This window comes from Eptatretus burgeri, chromosome 2 (assembly GCF_056783735.1).
Source record: "Eptatretus burgeri isolate ZD-2024b chromosome 2, Ebu_testis_v1, whole genome shotgun sequence".
Taxonomy (NCBI): domain Eukaryota; kingdom Metazoa; phylum Chordata; class Myxini; order Myxiniformes; family Myxinidae; genus Eptatretus; species Eptatretus burgeri.
The window spans coordinates 115,679,765-115,702,538 of record NC_140962.1 but is presented as its reverse complement, the minus strand read 5'-3'; the positions used below and the strand labels follow the sequence as shown (position 1 = coordinate 115,702,538).

The 22,774-nt window shown below is 45.4% G+C and overlaps 1 protein-coding gene across 1 annotated transcript in view; it reads left to right on the top strand.

The window, feature by feature from the left end:
• The window catches only part of NADK2 (NAD kinase 2, mitochondrial), a 96,427-nt gene that overhangs the window by 14,410 nt on the left and 59,243 nt on the right, over window positions 1-22,774 (top strand). The window contains 4 exon segments of the mRNA XM_085870860.1: window positions 6,272-6,360; window positions 6,572-6,653; window positions 21,145-21,228; window positions 21,347-21,474. Of these exon segments, the coding sequence (XP_085726986.1) occupies window positions 6,272-6,360; window positions 6,572-6,653; window positions 21,145-21,228; window positions 21,347-21,474 (383 nt within the window).

Here is a 22,774-nt window from a genome sequence, read left to right as displayed (position 1 = left end):
ATTGAGTTTATTATACAAGTGGCAGCTCTGCCCGACTCCCGAGGCTTCGCCTGCCCTCAAGCACTTTCAAAATGACACATTTCCATCTTTGAATGCGTGTTACGCAATCACACGTATGCAGAAACACAAATGGCTGATGGTAGGGCAATCGCCAGCATGTTATGGCAGGACAAGGAAGCTGCACAGAGCCCTGGAACCTCTGAAGAACTGATCTTGAGGATTCTCAATGGCTTGCTGATTGGCTGTTCAGGTTGCCGGATTACGTCAATGGAAGGCTGTGCGACTTTTCGCGGAAACCGTCCACGACTCCGGTACTTTGTGAGCAGGTACAGTATGTTATCACCGGGCTTCGGGGGGAGGGGGGGAGCTATGTCTCCCCCCTCCCGGAAAAGATATGTCTCAGGACTTCTTAGCGGCGGTTCATTGAAGAGATTTCGGATGTTTGTTTGTCAGCTGTTTGTGTTGCCGTAGAGCTATTATTCGGTAACCATTTTGAAATTGCCCTCATTTTGATTATTTAGTTTGCCCAAAAGTGTTTAAAATGATTAAAGAGGGAATCACCCCATGCAATGGCTGGTGTTGCGTTTTGTTTGGGTAGGGGTTTCCCAAAAAGGCGTGCATAGCGCATTGCACAAAGGCCTTTTCGAAATGACGTAATTTTGAAAGGGTCGTCTTGGGTTGTGCTACAACTGGAGTGCATCTGCGTGCCAGTGAAGTGTACATTTTAGGCAACGTAGCCATCATTTGGGGAAATCTGAAGCCCCCCCTCCCTAAAAATAGTTGGCGAGTACGCCCATATCTCTGGTTTCACTCTCCTGAACTTTGTCTTATACCTCTTCATAAGAGCTTCTTTCAACAAATCATAATAAACAGCCACTGCAATTGACAGCAGGAAATGCACATCAAGTGCTTTGCCAGTTAACAGAGCATTGAGTAGGTAGCCTTTTGTTGAAGAAACCCGGTCTCTGCTTCAGCTTCGATGCACCAGAGCTCAAGTCTTTATTTGCACATACAGTATGTGGAGAGGGATGACACACACAAACAGTGCCGAGATCCCTCTGGCTTGCTATGCTAAGTCAGAGCTTTTTTATATGGACCAGTGAAGGAATAGGTGGGGTGGAAAGGGTAAGAAGGAATGCATCTTAACAGTAAAGGAATAAGAAAAACAAGATAAACTGCTTTTGGCTCTCCTTAGGTAGGGGAAGAAGAGAGTCAGAGTTCAACCAATCAGGGGAAAAGCATAAACATCTTACTCGAGGTCCAAATTGATAACAGAGTGAAAGCAAGGGTCGACTACTCATGGAGCATACAAAGCAAATAACAGTTTCAGTGAACAGTCACTCCACCTCTTTCCCAGGGTGGATAACATTCCAACCTTCTTACCCAGTCACTATAACAGAAAGCAGCTGCTTTATCGGAGCTATAATATATTTGTCTCACATAGGCAGACACAATCAAATTTGAGTACATTTATATATATACCGCAGAGTGTGTGTGTGTGTCAATGTAATTTACCTCTACACTATCCTTCCCTGCCCCACCCAATACTTGGAAACATTCAAACCTCTGTAGGTATCTTTAAATCATCCTCTCCTTTCACAAATGCAGGGAGCTTTGGATCTCCAGTTTGCCAATATCGTTATTCATACTCTCTGGGGGACTACCTACTTGGGCACTCAGTATCTCAGGACGCTTCATCTCCACTTCAACTTCAAACTTTAAGTATCTTCCCTCTCGCTTTCCATTTCATTTTCAACTTCAACCTCAAGCCTTTTGGGGTCCATTTCAGCCTCAACGTTTTACCCTTTGGGCACTAATCTTCTGACCTCCCCTTCGATTTGAGCCTCTAATCTTAGCACATCGTGCCTGGGATCTTTCTTCTCTCTCCCGATCTTGCTGTTCAACCACAAACTGCAACAGTTCCTTGCCGTCGAAGCCAAGCTTGCTTTCAATCTACATTAACTGCTCAATCTTCAACTCTGGTCACACTTCCACACTAGCATACATTCACGTCTTAAAAACACAATGCGTAACAGTGCACCCCTGTTACCTTCCCTTTCTCAAGCTATGATCACTTGCATCACCTTCATTGGATAACCTTATTGGCATCATGGCACAGTCAATAGTTAGTTTCAGGGAGCAGTGCATGGCTCACCCCTTTTTCACCAATGTGTGCGGACGAGCAACAGCCCAAGTTGTGATGCCTTCCACAGTCATCTCTGTGAAAACGCTGCTCTTGCCCTCTCCTCTGCACATACTGTCCTCTTGCCTGAAGGAAATATCTGTTTTCGGCTCACCTGGCCTGCTGCTGAAGCAGTTTCTTGGCAAGGGTTATACTGGATGATTTGCTATTGCCTTCCCAGCGTTCTTTATCCATGCTCTATTCTTTTAAAGGCTGAGCATCAAATAAGGAAGCAGCACATACATTTTTGAAGGCTTTTGTTTTTTTTCTTTTTCTTTTTTAAAGTCTCGGACAGGGTTTGAACCACACCTCCCCAGACTCAGAGCGGATACTCCAACTATTACACCACCGAGTCTGGTACACGTTCAACACATATATGTTCAACACAGCGCACACACGCTTCTGCCTGAAAATTGCCACATTCGCATGCATTCCGTGCCACAATCTGACACAATCTGAATTCTGCACCGTGAGCTGTGTCGGCCATCCTTGCCATCCTGGAACTAGCAGGACTTGCTGTTGCAGGAAATCACGATCTCCCTAGTGCACACATCATCTCTGCCCTGGCTAATTGTTGCAGGATTTCCCCAATCCGTTGAAGGTTTTGCTCCCAAAGTTCATTCAACGACACACTTGCCAGTGACGCATGTCATCCCCTTTTCGCCTTCAATATGCCTTTGTCTTCGAGCCTCACTTTCCAGCTTAAGGGTTAACCTGTAGGTAGATGAGGACGAGTAATTTTGCTTGGCCATTGTCTCAGCCTCTGTGTCCTTGGATTTGATTTTGGAGTTCTGTCGTGTTCATGATCATTTTATTTGTTGTAAACCTACCTATTTGTGCATTTTGTTTCATCCTCCATTTACAAACCAACTTACTAGCCCATCCCCCACACAGTAGGAGAGAGTGTGTGTGTGCGTGTGCGTAAAATATTTTTAACCTCCGCCATCGAAGATCGGAGGTTACTGTTTTCACCCCTTTCTGTTTGTTTGTTTGTTTGTTTGTTTGTGAACAGTATTACGGAAAAAACTCCTTGACGGATTTCGACGAAACTTGGTGGGGGGATTATGTGTGGTCCAAGGATCATGCCATTAGATTTTGGACTTGGTCCAAAATCCAATATGGCCGCTATGGCGGCCATTTTGAAAAAAAATTAGAATTTTTTTTTTTGCATTTCTACATGTTATAAGTGATTTCCAACAAAAAACATGCCAAAATTATAATTGTGGCTGATTTTGGAACTTCAGGTGGATATACCCACGTAAAATCAATTTCTGTCTCAAGGAATCTAGTTATGACTAGTGAATCGAGTATGTAAAAGGGAAAGTTGCAAACTATAACTCTGTGAGCACTGTTGACGTCAAATGGAATGAATAGGATATCAGGTTCACTTGAGTGACCTCGCAGTATTGGCGGCGGAGGTTTTGCACTCTCCCGAGCTGTTATTGTCCTTGTTTTCATCAAATTTAGTTTAAGTCCAAAGTGGATGCAGATGGGCTTTGCATTTCCATGTGCTTTCTTCTTGTGTTAATGTACAGTATTTTGGTGCAAATTCCTTACTGTGCATTAAAGTGTCGAGGTTCACAAGCAAGTAATTAATTATCTTTTCTGAGCCTCACTCACCGGATCCACGTCTGCTATTCCATGCTTGGTTGGTAAATGGCAGACTTGCAACAATATAACAAAATCTACCTAGCTGATCCGACAAAATGCAAATTTGCGAAAACATTTGCATCATAAAACAGTTGTGGAAGAATTCAGTTCTTCTCTGTTGGAGTCTGAGACCATTTATTAACAACAACAAACATGCGCATGGAGAAAGAAGAAAAGCAAGGCACAAGCAATATCAAACGCATCCTCTTTCTACTCAAAATTGCACACAGTAATCTCCTTTATACTATTTTGACAGGCACAACACGGGAGGATGAGACATTAGGCAATTCAACTATGGGAAGGACCGACAGGCACAAGACAAAAGAACTGCAACACATGGCCACTTCCGGAGGGAGGGGAGAATAGACATACTCGTGGCACCAATTTACAGATTCAATGCGAGGTCAGCCTTGAAGAAAGGATGATAACTTTGGGGAGAAAAGGCAGAGAGTGGGTGGAGGGATAACATGAGCTCAGTACTTTGAACATGCATTCTCAAAACACCCGGCCTGTTTTCATGCAGCTAGCAATGCCTTTGCCATCAAAAGCCAATAGAGAATTTTAATTTTCTTCAGACAGCAAGGCCTCCATTGCAGTAGCCTTCCGGGAGTTATTTGATTTCCACTCGACAATGGCGTGGCAGCAAGGCGTTCTTCTCTTCAGCAGCTGGGCAGTTCCATTTAAACATTGGAGATATTCGTCTTGGTTATATGTATTTCAGTGAGATAAAAGCACATAAGATTTAGTAAGATAGAATTCTACTTTACTTGTAGATTCATCGATATCGCTGGAGGTCAAAAGACTGTTGGGGAGGGGGAGGATTTACTGACAGTCATTTGACTCCAGTACAAAAGTAAGACCTTGTTACCTCCGCCACCGAAGGTAAAGGAGGTTATGTTTTCACCCCTTTGTCTGTTTGTGTACAGGGCATCTCAAAAAGTTGTGGACAGGTTCGGTGTGTGACAAGGACGAACTGATTAGATTTTGGTGAAGATCCGTATCCGAATCTGCCGACAAGAATTTTTAAGTGATTCTTCACCTTTGAGAGATTCGGCTAAAAATGATATATAGCACGATGTCTCAAAAAGTTGTTTGACGGATTCGGACGAAACTTGGTGGACAGATTGGGTGTGTCGCAAGGACGAATTGATTCAATTTTGGTGAAATTCTGGATCTGGATACGAGAATTATTTAATTTTTTAACTGATTCTTCGCCATTGAGAGAGAGGACCAAAAACGATATAGTACTGTATGGCATGGTATTTCAAAAATGTATTGGGACCGATGTGTTCTCGTGGATCAGGCATTACGTGGCGGAGGTATGCGCTCTACCGAGTGCCCTTCTCGTTTCATACTGTGTTCAATTTAAAAAAAAAAAAATACCAGCAACAAGTGAATATAATTGAGAGTACATGAATGTAATTATTTTTTTCTTCCACACAGTACATGGGCATTCGTTATGTGTGCAGCCCAGTGTACATGGAGAATAATAAAAGAGAAACCAAAAAAGGAATACTATACGTACTTGGGTTTCTTCACGTGACTGGGAATTTCAAGTCTTGATTAAATATTTCAGCTAATGAAGATCTAATCAAAATTGGTGCTGTACCAAGGTATTGGAGTTTTACCAAGTGATGTGGTGAGAGTGGATGATCATTGAAGATGAACAACACAAAAATTATGTTTGTAAAATGACAGAATAGATACATTTTATTTTGATTGGTGATAAGTGAAATACAGGTCTGTCTTGTGTGACTAATATACAACTCGTTTGAGATCTTGCAAGATTGTTTGCAATCCAGGAGAAGAAGAAGAAGAAGAAGAAGAAGAAGAAGGGGGGTGTGAGGGATGTTGGTATAATATGGGTATTGAGGGCAGTTATTGCTTGGAGAATGAAAGGAGGCAGTGTAATATGGAAATTGTGGCAGCGGTGTGGGAGAGGGGGAGGATAATACATTGATGTGGGCACTTTTGGCTTTATATTTTGACATGGAACAACTAATTACCTCCGCCACCGAAGGTGAGTGGCGGTTATGTCTTCAGCCCTGTCTGTTTGTTTGTTTGTCTGACTGTCTGTGAAAAGGATATCTCAAAAAGTTGCAGACGGATTCGGATGAAACTCGGTGGACATGTTGAATGTGTAACGAGGACGAATCGATTCGATTTTGGTGAAAGTCCGGATCCGGGCTATCGGTTGGATACAAAATGCAAACTGTTCAGCCTGGCGGAGATATGCGCTCGACTGAGTGCCGTTCTCATTTATTTGTGTGGTGCTATGGAAGAGTGTTGAGGGGAATGTGTGCAGCTAATCGGTGCTAGTGAGAGCACTTATTGTACTGGTTGGATGGTTGACTTTTGTGTGCATTGCTAATCAACAATTTTGGTGACCGTGTGATAGCCCAATTTGGGTCTCTCTCTCTCTCTCTCTTGGTGTGTTAGAACAAATGGTGCAGAAGTCAGAAAGGTGCAAAGGCAAGACTACTGTGAAGATGATGTGCACTGGGCTGATGCTGTGATATCTGCAGGGGGTATGCGAAAAACATTTAAAGCCAATTTGTGACACATTTGTTCAAATATAATTTGACTACTTGTGTGTTTGTCTGTATTTCATACTTGTGTATTTATGTTTCATTTTTCCGACTCGGCATCCTGATATGTTTGTGTGGGTGTGTCCATGCTTGTCCCTGTATGCATGCAAGCACTTCTTATTTTAAATAATGAATATTTTTGTTCATGCAGGTGATGGGACTTTCTTACTGGCTGCAAGCAAAGTTTGTGATTCAAAGAAGTTGGTGTTTGGGATCAACACAGATCCTGACAGGTGACTTTTTTTTTTCCCAAAGTGTGTCAGTGCAGATACAGTACTGGCAAACAAAAGGTTAAGTAGTCAGAATTTTAACAAAAACCAACTTATTGACACAACAAGGAGTGAAGATGTTGATCCATTAGTTTTTTTTTTTAAGTTTTGTCCCAAATTGTCACTTTATTTTTGCTTTGGCCCTGATATCTCTATATTTTGATCCAAATCCTTCAATAATCCACTGTATTGTTACGATTCCAGGAACCGTATGCATTCAAACATACAGCTGACCCAAAGTTAGTTATGCCGATAAGTATATGTGTAGACAGATTCCCTCCTCGTGTATAGTGGGAAATTGAAGAGGTGCGTTGCGATGTTTTTTTAGTTAGGATAATAAATCTTTATATCCCATCCCCCATCACGATCCACTGTCCACCTGCTGTATCCATAGGCCCATTTGCCAGGGCAAAATCTGTGTTGTGGCTTCTTGATGAGTCCAGACACGCATGGTGGTGGTGGTGGTGGGTGGGGGGGCGAAACCCCGTCCAGAAATGGTGGACCCATGGAGGCCCTGTCCAATCAGGGCGGACAGTGGCATCAGCTTCACCAAGGCCCCTCCCCGCTGAGAGAGATCTATAAATTATGAAGCTATCCTCAGCGTAGAGTCCTTGGCTGGGAGATAAATTGCGACACCATCCTGAGAGGGTAGAGAGAGAATTCTGTGTGGGTTGGCCGTGTTAGCTGGAGTCTGAGGTTGGAGAGAAGCAGCGTTGGAGCGAGACAGTGGTTGGAGTCGCGGGTTGCCAAAGAAAGAATTAGGGTCGTGACTCGGAGGGTCTGCCCACGTCTCGCCTCGGCAGCCCGTCTGTTACGTTGATTTGATGGCGCCCGATCTTGACCGGGTCTCTCGTGGGTCCTGTCGGCGGTCCTGATCCCCATCTCACACTCCGCGAAGGAGCCCGGGTGGAGCAGAGCGGATACGGTCTCCGCGCGTATGGCTGTGGGCCGAGCTGCACGACCACTGGCAGGTGCCGCACCACGGAGCATCCATTCCCTCCAATGTGTTAGGTACCCCAAAAGAACTGTGACCTCAGCTCACCTCCCTCTCTGGCTGCGGGGGTTCTTTGCAATACACCTGGGTTTATTTTCGTCTGAGTGTGTGGCGCCGTCTTTAAGTGGAACTGTTTAAGTGTTAGTTCATTGTAAATCTTGCCTGTATATCCTGCAATAAGTCTGAGTCCTTTTGTAAGTTGATTGTAAATAAACCATTATTAGAAATGTTCCCAGTTCGTTTTAGTCTTTTCCTTCATTGGTCCAGCATGGTTCGGATCTGAGTTTAGCCGGGTTTTTATACCCGATAATCTGTTCATCCAAGCCGGTACGTTCTTGGCGGGTCTGCTCAGCTGCATCCGAACCGGAAACGTAGTTGGTAGTGTGATCCGGTTCGGGCAAGATGTACCGAGGGCGTGGTTCCCCAGTAGACGACACTGCGTGGTTAATTAGGTAAATTGGTTCTAGACAAAAAGACCCTACGCGACGCGGTGGAGGTGAGGTATTGGCATCCATGTTGGTTAAGCGATCCGCCGCCTCATGGAATTATCCGTGAGCGACGGCCTACAATTCCGGAAGTCTGGTGGGAGACGACGTAACTTTCTCCACCTAGCGGTCGTTCTCGCCACCGGACCTCCGGCCCGCAACAGTATTTTGTGCTTGTGTGGAATGTCATTATTATTTTTTGTGGTGTTATGCTTATTTTTATTATTCTTAGTGTGTGCGTGTACATGCATGCATGTGTGTATACACTTATGTGGGAAGCACTGGAGAACTCTATTATTGGGCTGTTGTGAAACACCATGCACACTTGTGTATGTCCTGATTGTATGCGTGTGGTCATGTGATAACTTTTGGGTATCCTGTATTGGACTGGCAACAATATCCCACATACCCTATATTCTCCTCCTCCTCCCTCTGTTGTTGTTGTTATTATTATTATTTTATTACTCCCTGCGGTTGGACCCTACATTGGGAGTGGAACAAAACACAGCTTGCACTGGGTAGGCAGATTGTGTGATAGCCACAGCAAAAGGATTATGGCACTGGAAGTGGTGTGCCCTTCTCCAAGCCTCCAGGAGGTGCCACAACCCCCACGCCACCACCTATAAGGGTTTCAATAGAGGACGTGAAGGAGTGTCTGCCCTGTGAGGTGCGTGAGGATGGTTAGAGTCAGGTGTGCGAGCTAAAAATAACTTGTATGAACTCATTTCCAACACATTTGCAACACATACAGTGCCTATAGAAGGTCAACACCCCCTTTCAAAATTTTCACCTTTTGTTGTCTTTTAGCCTGGAATGAAATTGCATTAAATCAGACTTTTCCCACCCTTATTTACATATTGTAACCCACAACTTCCAAGTGGAAAACAAATTCGACAAATTTGAGAAATTTAATTGAAAATACAAAACTAGAATATTGTTGCAGACTCGGGGTTCGAGGTAAAGTAAAGTAAAATCACTCGAAGAATTGGGGTATTGAAGACCTAACTAAAAGCCCTATGCAACACATCTTGTCCTATTTACCCACTAGACATGTGGAAAGGGCTAACTAAACGAATACAAATGAAATAACTGTCTTGGGTTCACGAGATGATGGGTGCTATTGCTCCGGGGGAGTGCTGGCTTCACAGAACTTCAACAATATCTTGGATGGATAAGAGTTAACACTTGGAAGCACCTTTGACAGCAATTACAGCTGTGAGTCTGTTGGGGAAGGTCTCTTCCAGCTTTACACAGTGAGATGGTGAAATCCTTTGCCCATTCTTCATGTGAAAATTGCTCTAGTTCTGCCAAGTTTTATGGGGATCGTTGATGGACTTCAATCTTCAAGTCTCACCAAAAATGTTCAATTGGGTTCAAGTCAGAACTTTGAATGGGCTACTCAAGAACATTTATTTTCTTCTTATTCAGCCACTCCAGAGTGGCTTTAGCTTTGTGTTTCAGATCATTGTTCTGCTGAAATGTGAATCTGTTACCCAGTTTCAGATTCATGGCTGACTCAAGCAGGTTTTCATCAAGGGTTCTCCTGTACTATTATTATGCTGTTGGCTTCATGAGACTTGAAAAAAAATCAAGGATTCTCCTGTACTTTGCACCGTCCATTGTCCCTTCTATCCTGACAAACTTGCCAGTCCCTGCTGATGAAAAGCATCCCCAATAACATGATGCTGCCACCACCATGCTTGACAGTAGGGATGGAGCTGACTGGGTGATGTGCAGTGTTTGGCTTATGCCAGAAGTAACACTTTGAATTTAGACCAAAAAGTTTAATTTTTGTTTTGCTAACCACAAAACATTTCTCCACATGCCTGCAGTATCGTTAATGTTTTTTTAATTTATTTTGGAAACTCCATACGAGCTTTTCGATGCATCTTTTTGAGTCATGGCTTCTTTTTTGCCACCTGCCCATGAAGGGAACGGGATATTGTTGATGAATGAACACTGACCTCATCTCCGACATGGAGCTTTGCATATACAGTCAACCCCCGCTTTATCGCGGTTCACCTATCGCGCCCCTGGTTCATCGTGGGTTTTCCCTTGGAACGTAACAAATTTTTTCTGCGGATTCCCCCGGTACATCGCGGTAATGATGTATAAAATATTAAGTATGTAAGCAATAAATTATAACGCGTGGTGCTCGACCAGTCACACAACGCAAGAGACAAAGTTTCGCTTGTGAACTTCGAATATTTTCTACGTTTTTTTTCTCCAAGCCCCACGATGCCGCCCAAACGCCCTGCACCTTCTAAGGCTTCTGGCAAGGAACCAAAGCGCCAGAGGAAGGTCCTGACGCTCCAGGAGAAGGTTAAGGTGCTCGACATATGCTTCGGGAAGGAAAAAGGTTTGCCGCCGTTGGACGAGCAGTGCTCGTACCCAGCACCTCAAAACCAACCAGACCAGACGAGTCGATCTCCGGCACCTCTAACCCAATCACTGCCAAACCGACCAGACCAGACGAGTCGATCTCCGGCACCTCAAACCCGATCACTCCCAAACCGACCAGACCAGACGAGTCGATTTTTTTTTTTTTTTTTTTTTTTTGGGGGGGGGGGGGGAGGCGTCCATTCATCGCGGATTTTCACTTAGCATGGGGAGGTTTGGAACGTAACCCCCGTGAGAAACGGGGGATTACTCTATTTCAAAGTCATTGTTGGATTTACAGTGACATCCCTACCCAGTTTCCTGCTTGCCCAGCTGCTGAGTTTAGTTGGGCTAGGTAGAGTCTGGGTGGTATGATACGTCTTCCACTTCTTCATGATTGATTTCACCATACTCAAAGGGATAATGAGTGACTTTTTGAAATCTTCTTATAACCCTCTCCTGAACGGTGCTTCTCCACCACTTTGTCTAACTTCTTTGGAAAGCACCTTGGTCTTCAGCTTTGCCTTGCTGGGTTGATCTTGAAACGCAAGTGGATGCACCTTAAAACTCCTTATCCAAGTTGGGAAGCTTAATTGGCTCACCTGGAACATAGTTCCAGGGAGCTTATGGGATGGTGTGTAGTCAGTCAGTCCGTCCACAAACACTTGCACCTTCTTCTCTGAAACTACACACTCAATTTCTGTGAAACTTCACCACAACCTTCATTACCCGGTATGTACCAAAGTTTGTTCACAGCATTAAAAAGAATCAGACCCTAAGGGGGTCTACGGGGAGGTTTCCCCTCAAAATAGTTATTTGCTTTCTTCTCAGAAACTACACACATGATTTCGATGAAATTTGACCACAGCCTTCATCACCCGTGATTTGTACAAATTTTTTTCACTGCATTAAAAAAAAATCCATAGGTATTTAGTCTAGAAGCCAAAATCTGTAGCTAGCCTAGAAAATAGGTTCGCTGCTGATTTCATGTTAGAATGGTGCAACTGGTGTTTTTGAAGAGTCTAGGCATGACCAAGTATAGTTCCACTTGTTGCCAAGTCTGCATCTGAATATTATGGCCGCCATGACAGTAATCAAAATGGCCGCCATCAGATTTAGTCTTTTTCTTACTGCAGATTGTACTAGCCAGAAATTTGTCATGATTGTGAAATACTATGTAATCTGACACGAGGAACACTATTTTGTGCTTTATTTTTGTATTGGATCACAACTTTTCACATAATTGACAACTTAAAGACGAAATTGAAAATGCACATACTAGAGTGTACGAGGTGCGGTGGGACGCAAGAAGCACGCGGGCCAGCATCAACTCCGCTTCATTGCGCGACCAGAAGCACAGTCTTCCCACCCCTAGCGGGCGAGGCATGATATACGAAAACCCAATCACGTGACACAGCACACTCCTCCCCTCGTAAAAAAAAAGACCCGTCACACGATGAACGGACAATCACAACATGACCATCTGAAACCCATCAACACTCTTAATCCTCCAAGTACCGCGGCCGCACCCTGACCCGCCTCGGACGGGCAGCGCCACCAGACAGCCCAGGCTCAGATGCCTCCCGGCTCGGCCGAGGTGACACCCTCGCCGGACTCGCACTTTCCGCAACACCAGCCACCCCCGACCGCCCAGCCTGCTCGACGTCCCCGGGTAGGACGGCATCAGGCGAAGACCCCCTTGGCGTCGGCCCAACCAGCCCCGGCGACACAACGTCAGGTGCCGGCGATACTACCGGTGGGGGTGCCGCATCGTTCGGCCCGGGGAGTGTGACGTGTGGGGGGGGGGGGGTGACGCTGAACAGCGATCATGCATTTGGTCCACGTGCCGCTTCCACACATGCCCACCATCAGTCCGCACCATGCAATTCGCCGGCCCCAGCACCACAGAGACCACCGCCGGCACCCATTTGGACCCGTGGAAATAATGGCGTACCATTACCCGCTGCCCCACCTCGAAGCCGCGCAGCCGCGCCGGACGCGACATCGCCCCACTCCCCGACCCTCCAGGTCGCAGCAAATCCAGCCTGGACCGCAAAGCCCGTCCATAAAGACGAATGGCAGGCGAATCACCCGTGACAGGATGAATAGCGTTCCTGTAATGGAGCAAAAAGACATCGACCACCGTCTGCACAGGTGCAACACCCCCCCTGCGCAAAGCCTGCTTCAACATCTTGACAAACGACTCAGCTTGGCCATTCGTCTCAGGATGATACGGTGCGGACCTTAGGTGTCGAATACCATTCTGGCGCATAAACTCATCAAATACACCCGCGATGAACTGCGGACCATTATCAGAGACCAGGATCTCCGGCAACCCTTTATTAGCAAAGATCGTCCGCAGTTTCTCTACTGTAATGCTTGCTGATGTATGCTGCATTACTACAACCTCCGGCCATTTAGAGAATGCATCGATCACAATCAAAAACATTTTGCCATTAACCGGCCCCGCAAAATATACATGGACCCTCTGCCAAGCTCGGTCCGGCACAGGCCAGAGACCCGAAGCTCGACGCGGGTTATCAGCATCTGTCTGGCACGTGGCGCAACGCTTAACCAACTGCTCAATGTCTTTGTCCAACCCCGGCCACCACAACAGGCTACGAGCAAGACTCTTGGTCTTCACGATGCCAAGGTGACTGACATGCAGTTCATCCAAACACCGCTGCCTGAACTTCGGTGGAATCACGGTCCTCATTCCCCACATTACGCACCGCTGGACCAACGACAGCTCCGCTGCGCGTGACGTGAAAGGTTGAAATGCCGGTGTCGAAGGCAGATCGCTCCAATTCCCCGTAGAAATCGCCTGGACGACACGGGAAAGCACCGGATCACGAGCCGATTCCACCGCGACCTGCCTGGCCGTGACCGGCCCGCTTTGGACCTGGCCCAGCGCGAACACATCGACCCGGTCGCTCAACTCAGACGCAGCTGGACCCTCCTCACACGGCAAGCGTGAGAGCCCGTCGCAGTTAGCATGCTTCTCGGTGCTTCGGAACTGAATATCATAATCGTAAGCACCCAGAAACAGACATCACCGCTGTATTCGCGCGGCTGCTACCACCGGCACCCCGCGTTCGGGTCTCAGGATGAATTGAAGCGGTTTGTGATCTGTCTGCAACGTGAAATGCCGCCCCAGCAGATATTGATGAAACCTCCGCACACCCCAGACGAGGCTGAGAGCCTCACGCTCAATCTGGGCATATTCGCGCTCTGCTGTGGACAGGGTCCGGGATGCAAAACAAACAGGCCGCTCGGAACCATCGTCCATCCTGTGGGAGAGCACTGCCCCGATGCCATATGCCCAGCTGTCGCATGCCAATAGGAGCGGACGCGCAGGCTCGTAGTGCACGAGGACCGTATCCTCTGTGAGCAGCCGTTTGACGCGGTCGAACGACGCCTGGTGTGCAGGCCCCCAAGTCCAGTGCTCGTCCTTCTTGAGCAACCGCGTTAACAGCGCAAGTTGTGAGCTGAGCCCGCGCACGAACCTTTGGTAATACTGGGCCATACCAATGAACGAGCGCAGCTGCGTCTTGTCGCGAGGCGGTGGCATGTGTTGAATCGCTTCCACCTTCCGAGGACCTTTCAACAGCCCCTCCGGCGTGATGATGTGCCCGAGGTATTCCAAGTGCTGCTTGAAGAACGCGCACTTGTCCCTGTTCAAGCGCAGGCCGCACGCTTCTAGCTTTGTCAACACTTGGGCAATGTTCGCAAGATGCTCGTCCGCCGTTTTCCCCGCAATGAGCACATCGTCCAGGTAGGTCTGAGCGGGCAGGCCAATGCAGACCTGATCCATAGCTTTCTGCCACAAGGCTGGGGCCGAAGCAATCCCAAAACAGAGTCGGGTATATCGATAGAGCCCTTGACACGTGTTGATTGTCAAAAGCTCGCTACTCCCGGGATCCATCGGCAGGTGAAAATATGCATCACGTAGGTCTAGCTTCGTGAAGTATTGACTCCCCGCCAATCGTGCATATATTTCATCGATTGACGGCAATGGATATTGCTCCACGCTGAGCCCCGGGTTAACCGTGGATTTGAAGTCCCCGCACAATCGGACGTCTCCATTTCGTTTCAGCACCGTGACAACCGGGGTGGCCCAATCCGAGCACGACACCCGTTCGATCACTCCACAGGCCTCCAGCCTATCCAGTTCACCCTTGACCTTGTCCCGCAGGGCATACGGCACCAGACGTGGTTTACAAAACCGAGGAACCACCCCCTCCTTCAAGAAGAGCTTCGCCTCCATGCCCTTGAGTTTCCCAAGGTCGTCGCTAAACAACCCTTGATGTCTTTGAAGAATCTCCTCCAACTGATCCTCCCACTGGCTCGGCGCGGGTTGCACAAGGTGAACTGCGGCCCAGTCTAGCCTGATGCGGGCCATCCAATCTCGGCCGAGGAGAGACGGCCCGCTCCCCCGCACGACGTACACCCGAAGCGTGGCGACCTGGCCTTGGTACCGCACAGACACGTCTGCCATCCTGACTGGCGTTATCTTCTCGCGGGTGTACGTGAACAGTGTGAGGTTTGACCTGATAAGCTTCAAGCCGTTGAGTCTACGCGCGGTCTGTTCACCGATGAGCGACACCGCTGCACCCGTATCGACCTGGAACGTGATCGGCGTTTCGTTCACTTCGACTTCCACCGTCATCGGGCGCGCCGTCGCCGGGCCAATTGAAAACAGGCTCAACAAAGGCCGCTGGTTCCGCCCCGAGTCGCCTCGCACATCGCCGTCCATGACCTTAACGGTGGCCGGCGCCCCACGGCACACACGCGCCAAATGACCCACCTTGTGACAATTCAAACACACGTTGCCTTTACACAGGCATGCACGGTGCAGGTGTCGACCTCCACATCCCAAGCATGTCCGCGGGGTCACCCCGCCGCACGCGCGGCCGCACGGCGACGTCCGACCTGCATCGAAGGTCGTGCGTGCGTCCCGGGGTGCTCGCGACCCCGCGTGGCCGGTGATGGCTCGAACATCCCCGCGAGTCTGCTCGACCGCCGTAGCCGTGCTGACCGCCGAGTCGAATGTAATGGCTTCATCCTTCAGCCGTAAAACCGCTGAAACCATCTTCGCATCTCGTAAACCAGCAATAAAACGATCTCGGAGCCGAGCTGGCCGCTCCCCCGCCGTGAACTTGCAGGACACGGAAGAATGCTTAATCTGCGCCACAAAATCAGCGACGCGTTCCTCTGTACCTTTCGAGAGGCGATCGAACTGGAATCGAGTGAGCTGCAATGACTTCTCCGGCGCCATGTGTGCTTTCATTTTCTCCACAATTTCCCGAAACGACAGCCCGTCATCCCGGGGCCTGTTCGGTGCCACTAAATCACCCAGCAGCCGATAATGCTCCGGCGAAAGCGAAGCGAGCAAGATCGACTTCTGCTTGCTCTCGTCGACCACATCGTTCGCGTGGAAATAGCATTTCAATTGCTCCGAAAACAATTCGAAGTCGTCCCCGTCGAAAACGGGCATAAGTCCATATTCAACCATCCTCGTCAGCCAACTAGAGTGTACGAGGTGCGGTGGGACGCAAGAAGCACGCGGGCCAGCATCTACTCCGTTTTATTGCGCGACCAGAAGCACAGTCTTCCCACCCCTAGCGGGTGAGGCATGATATACGAAAACCCAATCACGTGACACAGCACACATACGAGCAACAAATGTGAAAAAGAAAATGTTTAGCACTATTGATGGAGATGGGTTTACAGTCAGTCAAAGGTTATTTCAACAGCTGTCAGATTCTTTCTAACACAAAATTACGTTGCTTTGCAGAAGAGAAAAGTGTTGTGAGAACACCCAAGTACAATTTTCAGAGCTATTGATCGGCTTGTACACTGAACGGGTTCCTACAAAGGGCTTTGCATCCACATGCTTTCGTGCAAGGCAGTCCATTCCGTGTACATTTGCACCGTCGAGTTGAGCATGACCCACGGCATTTGCATGTCGTCAGTTCTACACAGTAAGCAGTAATAGGCTGTGCAGTCATGAGTCGCGGCTGAAATGTCTCGTTGCCATCTTTGACGACCTGTTCCCACCCACAGTTCTCAGGTGCAGGTAGATGTGGTTCAGATTCCAAGGCTCTTCTCCACACAAAAGTCTGGTAGTGCGCTCGCTTGATGTGTAGAATCAGAGCATCGCGAGTTGGAGGCAGATTCTCAATAGCTTTGGTCAGACTGAGAAACAGATCACATCTTACTCACTGAATTGAGTTATCTTGGCCATGAGCGTCATAAAGCCTGCAGAGAAATGACTCAGCATCTGCAATCACACTCTCATCAGGAATTTCCTCTTTGCCTAGGTTATTCAACAGGTGGGAGTTGTTTTGAAAGACAGCCCATGCAGAGCGCTTCGCAATTCCAGCAAACTGGCTTGTGCTGTCTGAACCTGTCACTGCATGAAATGCCAGAAGTGACTCCCTCTGCGAATCTGGGATATTGATGGAGTCAATGGGAATGTAGTGTTGCTTTTTGGGTGTCCCTGCATTCATCCAGAGAAAGGGACTGAGATGCGGCTGATAGGCAACAAGGAGAATGAGGACATCAGTGTCCTGAAGCCACATGAATAATGTCTTGGCAGATGCTCAGAACTTTGTTCTTGGTATCTGTCTCATCCGCTTCTTCATTGTCCATCTTGTCAGTGCTGTCACCACCACAAAGAAGCTTTACAAGCGTGTACAGGGTTTCAGGTACAATTCGCTCTGCATTTTCTGTGTTCAGTCCACCGATAATGTTATGCCCTGGAGAGTGTTTTACGTCACTGTAAATCTTTATGCCCACTCTGAAGATCCAGCTAAGGATTTCGTTCTCATGATGAGGCAGACTGCACTGGGCCAATTCATCTTCTTCAGAACTTTCACCTTCTTCAGATAAATCATTCACGGCGGTTCTCATGGCAAACTTTGTCACAGTTGAGGACGCGACTATGAGGGGTTTTGTGACATCCAATGGCTGCACGAATGTCACCTTGTCACTACCAAAGTGAACCTCCACTTTCTGCTTGAAATTGTAGCTTTTGTATGCTCCAGCCTCAATTCCAAAATCATTCAATAACAGCATGCTGTAGTGTTCCCAGATGTTTTTCAGGGTAAACACATGTTCCTTCTGCAGCTCTTTCTCAAGCTGGTTCATCACATTTCTGAAACAGATGCTTTCAGGAGACTGGTTTTTCTCTCCACTCTCCTTTTTATACTTTTTGCGAAAAGAAACATAACACTTGAGGTGATATTTACCTTCAGCTGCCATCAAGTCTGAAACACCTGCAAACCTGTGACGCATGGTGGGGTCAAATTGGGCCAAACTAAGCATCCTGGATGATGTGTGATCAAATTCAACATTTGTCAGGACACCAGCTTTTCCAGGAATGTCAGTCTGGCAGAAAGCGCATTTTGACCAATCCATAGCGCTGTGCGCGGATCTTAGTGACTTTGGGACATGGTATTTCTCTGAGGAACCTGATGTTGTGGGTATCTCTTCTGCGTAAGTCACAGATTGTGGCTGAATCCTTGACTTCAGTCTGTCTATTTTTGTGCGTGAGTAAAGTCACTATAGCAGAATTTGTGCCATTGAATCTTTTCGACGTGCTCCGGTACAGAATATTTTCTGATTCTTGAGAATGAGTCAACATATTTAGCGTCATTATATTTCTCTCTTTCTTTGCAACATTCAGCTACAGTTTTCACACCAACGATTGTAGTCTTTCGAAGTGGCGTTGACTTGCTAGTTTTTGAACTTTCCTGGCAAATAAAGCATTTATTCCAGTCTACATGCTCTTCTTCTTCTCGATCCCTTGAACCCCCTGTGAGAAATCTTGCGGCTTTCATTTTTCAGTTAGTCCTGGGTAACAGAAAAACACACAGTTATGTAGTTTAGGTTCATTTTATAGCAAAGTTGTAAAATTCATTGATTGTGGTTTGTATAATCAGACATTCCAATTCGAGCCTGAACATTTCTTTAAAAATAATATAGTGAAAAACAAGTCATTATTTTTAGAAAATGGATGGAGCAATGTTTTTTTTCTATACTCCCATCAGCTCAGGCATGCTCAAAAACATGGAAATCGACCCTAATTTTGTAATTTCATGTCAATTTGCGGCTGAAATATGACGAAAAGTGTATTTAATGGCGACCATTTTGTAAACTGTCATGGCGGCCATACTATCCATATCCAGAGTTGGCAACAAGTTGATTCACGTTTCTGTGTGTCTGGACAGTCAATTTACACCTGTTGCACTATTCTAACACGGAATCAGCAGGGTCATACACTATTCTGCATTGGGCCTCCTGACTAATTTACTTTCTTCTCCGTTTCTTCCCTAGTTTTCTTATCTAGCCACTACCACGTGAGTGTCCAGGGGTATTGCGCCTCTTATTTTTAAGTTAAACCACTGATTGCACGCAGGTGAATCCTATTACACTTATTTTGTAACCTTTCAAACAAATAATTTGCTCCTGAAGTGATTTAGGGTTAATTAGGTGAAGGGTTTGAATACTTATGCATCTGAGAATCATCTGATTTTCTCTATTAATCGAACTTGTTCATATTTTTATCTGCATTTTTTTGCTTTAGCACTTTGGAGTAGTTTGTGAAGACTATATGTTAAGCTCGATTTGAAAGCATCATGCAACTACAAGCGCACTCGGTGGAGTGCATACCTCCACCATGTAATGCCTGATCCACGAGAACATGGTGGGCCCAATACATTTTTGAAATATCATGCGATCTAGAGTTTATGGCCCTATCTCTCAATGGAGAAGAATCACTGAAAAAAATTAAGTAATTCTCACATCCAGATCCGAATTCGGATCTTCATCAAAATTGAATCAATTTGTCGTGGTCACACACCCAACCTGTCCCCCAAGTTTCATCTGAATCCTTCCACAATATTTTGAGATATCGTGCTATTATATATATTAGTTTAGCCATATCTCTCAATGGTGAAGAATCACTTAAAAAATTATCGGATCCAGATCTGGATTTGGATCTTCACAAAATTGAATTAATTCTTCCTTGTCACACACCCAACGTGTCCACTAAGTTTCGTCCAAACCCGTCCACAACTTTTTGAGATATCGTGATATCTGTTGTTTTTGGCCCAATCTCTCAATGGTGAAGAATCACTTGAAAAATTATAGTAATCTGATCCGGTTACGGATCTTCACCAAAATCTAATCGATTCGTCCTTGCCACATACCGAACGTGCTCACAAAATTTTATGCAGATTCGTCCACAACTTTTTGAGATATCCTGCAAACAAACAAACAAACAAGAAGACAACATCATGCTGAGCATGATACTTGCAAAATCCATAAAACAAATGTGACCTCAAAAATAATTGGTGGTTGAATTCAATGACCAAATATGCCTCTCCTCTTCAAATTTCAAATCAATCGGATGAAAATTGACAATTTTAGAAATTTGGCCTATGTGGACCTCCAAAATAATTGGTGGTTGAATTCAGTGACCTGAAATATAAATCCTTTTTAAATATCAAGTCAACCAGATGAAAATCGAGGATTTTAGAAATACCACCTTAGTTGTTGTCCTTGGGCCGATGTTGATCTTTTGGTCTATGTTTACCTAAAAAAACAATTTGCTCGTTGAATTCAGTGACCTGAAATGTAAATCCTCTTCAAATTTCAAATCAATCGGATGAAAATTGAGGATTTTAGAAATCTCACCTAAGTTGTTGACCTTTGGCCTATGTTGACCGTTTGACCTCAAAAACAATAGGCTTCTTCGTTTTGACCAACTCTCCCATGTAGTGAAGTTTCGTGAAGATCGATTGAAAATTGTGACGAGCAGACAGACAGACAGACAATAACAAAATCGACGAACCAATATGCTTGCAAAATCTCGTAACAGAGATGGGTGAAAACATCACCTCCTTCACCTTCGGTGGCGGATAGCAGGTAATTATCACAGATCGTATTAAAATGTGAAAAAACTTCGGAGTGCGGTGAATTTACTGATGTTGTTCAAACTTGGCACACAAATAATGAATGATGGATTGCATGAGCACGTCATTATTTTTCGAGTTCAGATCCAAGATGGCTGAGGGGTGGCCATTTTTTTTAACTTAAATATGTCCCCAACCATTTCTCAGACATTCATGGTCCGATTTTATTCAAACCTGGCACAAGCACTGTACATGACAGCATACTTGTGCACCTCACATCATTTTGTAATCTGATCAAACTGGTGGCCATTTTGTTTGTAAATAAATATGGGCCAACCCTTTATCTCTGTTCAGTAAAATTACTGAAGCATGGGGGCTATGCCATTTTATTTCATTTTTTTACTTTTTTTTTTTTTTTTCTTACTCCAGTTTGTCTGATGCAACCTGAAATAAAAACAACTGTCATTACCTTTATTCCACCCGGGTATCTGTCCCATCTTACACACACCAACTATTGACAAAATGGACTTTGCTTGAATCTGATATTTGAATGTTTAACTGCAGTGTCAAGTTGTTGGGCTTGTTTAGGTTATTTTTCTGCCCAGGACTAGTACTTGTATCGCTACAGATCGAAGCTTTGTTCGATTAATGTTGATTGGATGTCACTGTCTTTGCAGATCAGAGGGTTACCTTTGTTTGCCTGTCCACTTCACACACAATTTCCCGCTTGCCATTCATAAACTTCGCTCTGGAAACTTTCGGTATTGCAGAGGTCTTTAATCTCATCTCATTTAATGAATGCAAATGTCGACAAGCTGACACGTGGAATAAAAGCAAGAATTGATTTTTTTTGTTTTTTGTTTTGTTTGTTTTGTCAAGCCATCAAATGCGTAAACGAATTGATGTTCAACTGACTGAAACGAGCAATGTCAGTCCTTTAGACCTGCACAAGGAACAACTTGCGCAAGCACATCCACAGTGGACACGAACTTCTCTGTCCGCTGAAGGTGATTCATTTTATAATTTTTGTGAGGGTTGTTGAACTCAGAAAAAAAATTGCAAACTTGGCTAATCAACTGTTTTTCTGACATTTTTCGTTTATATTCATGTTGCACTGTCTGTAGCATGTATAGGATGAATGTTGTACATGCACGTACGTGTACGCACACGCACGCACACACTAATCCTGATTTACATATGCATGATTGTGATTGTATACATATTATACGTATTATATTAACATTCTATATTGATATGTGACCACACACATTATATGTGACATATTATACATACAATGTGCACGCATATTACACACCAGCAATTTTCACACACACACGAACACACACACACACACACACACACACACACACACGAACACTTGTCCTGGGAGGGCTCTGTTCCACTTTCTGAAACCTGCATATGGAAATGACAACCAGCAACACACCGTTAGCCTAACAGGGCATCTCATTTGAGACTTTATTTTGATCATCACTGAGCTGTTGTGGTTCCAAAAATGTTTGCCTCTCAGATCGTCATGTGCAGCATATTTGATGGACAACTCCAAATACTTTCACGAATTGGATAAATTTAATTCTATTTTGCTCATAACTGTTTTGGATTTATAGCTGAGGCTTTGGTATAAAATCTGGTTCACCGTGACAGAGTGAATCACTGTTGATCAGCATTTGTTTAAAATAAATAAATGAATAAATTAACCTTGCATATGCCGTTCCTTTATTTATTTTTCATTGTTAATGTTTTTATTAATGTTCAGTATTCATTATATTTCAGTATTAATGATACTGTTTCAGATAAACACCACATTTTAAAGAACTTTTTAAAAAATTCTTACTCAACTTTCAATAGACATCGAGAGTGCCATATTTTACATTCTGATTACAGAGCATCTGTTCTGCCGAACCTGTTTATTGGCTGAAGTTACGATCCTGGGCTGGTAACTGTTCTGACACGGGATACCCGACTGAGTGTGGGAATTTGGTATTTGTCCAGGTTGTCGGAGATAATTCACCGACTCCATACAAAGGTCCACCAACTAATGTTGGCTGATGGGATGCCCAGTTTAAGGTCTATCTGTGGGATGGCAAACATGAAACGCTAATATGACGGTTTAGGACATCTTAGACGAGGATGCATACCTCTAGGCTTTCCTGCAAGCCCTCCTATTGATGAGGCAAGTAATAATTTTGTAGTTGTATGTAAAATCTTCTCCATTAAAATACTTTTCGAAGAAATATGCATGCAGAGTGAACCTTATAACACCTGTAAAATAAGTAATGTTTATAAAAC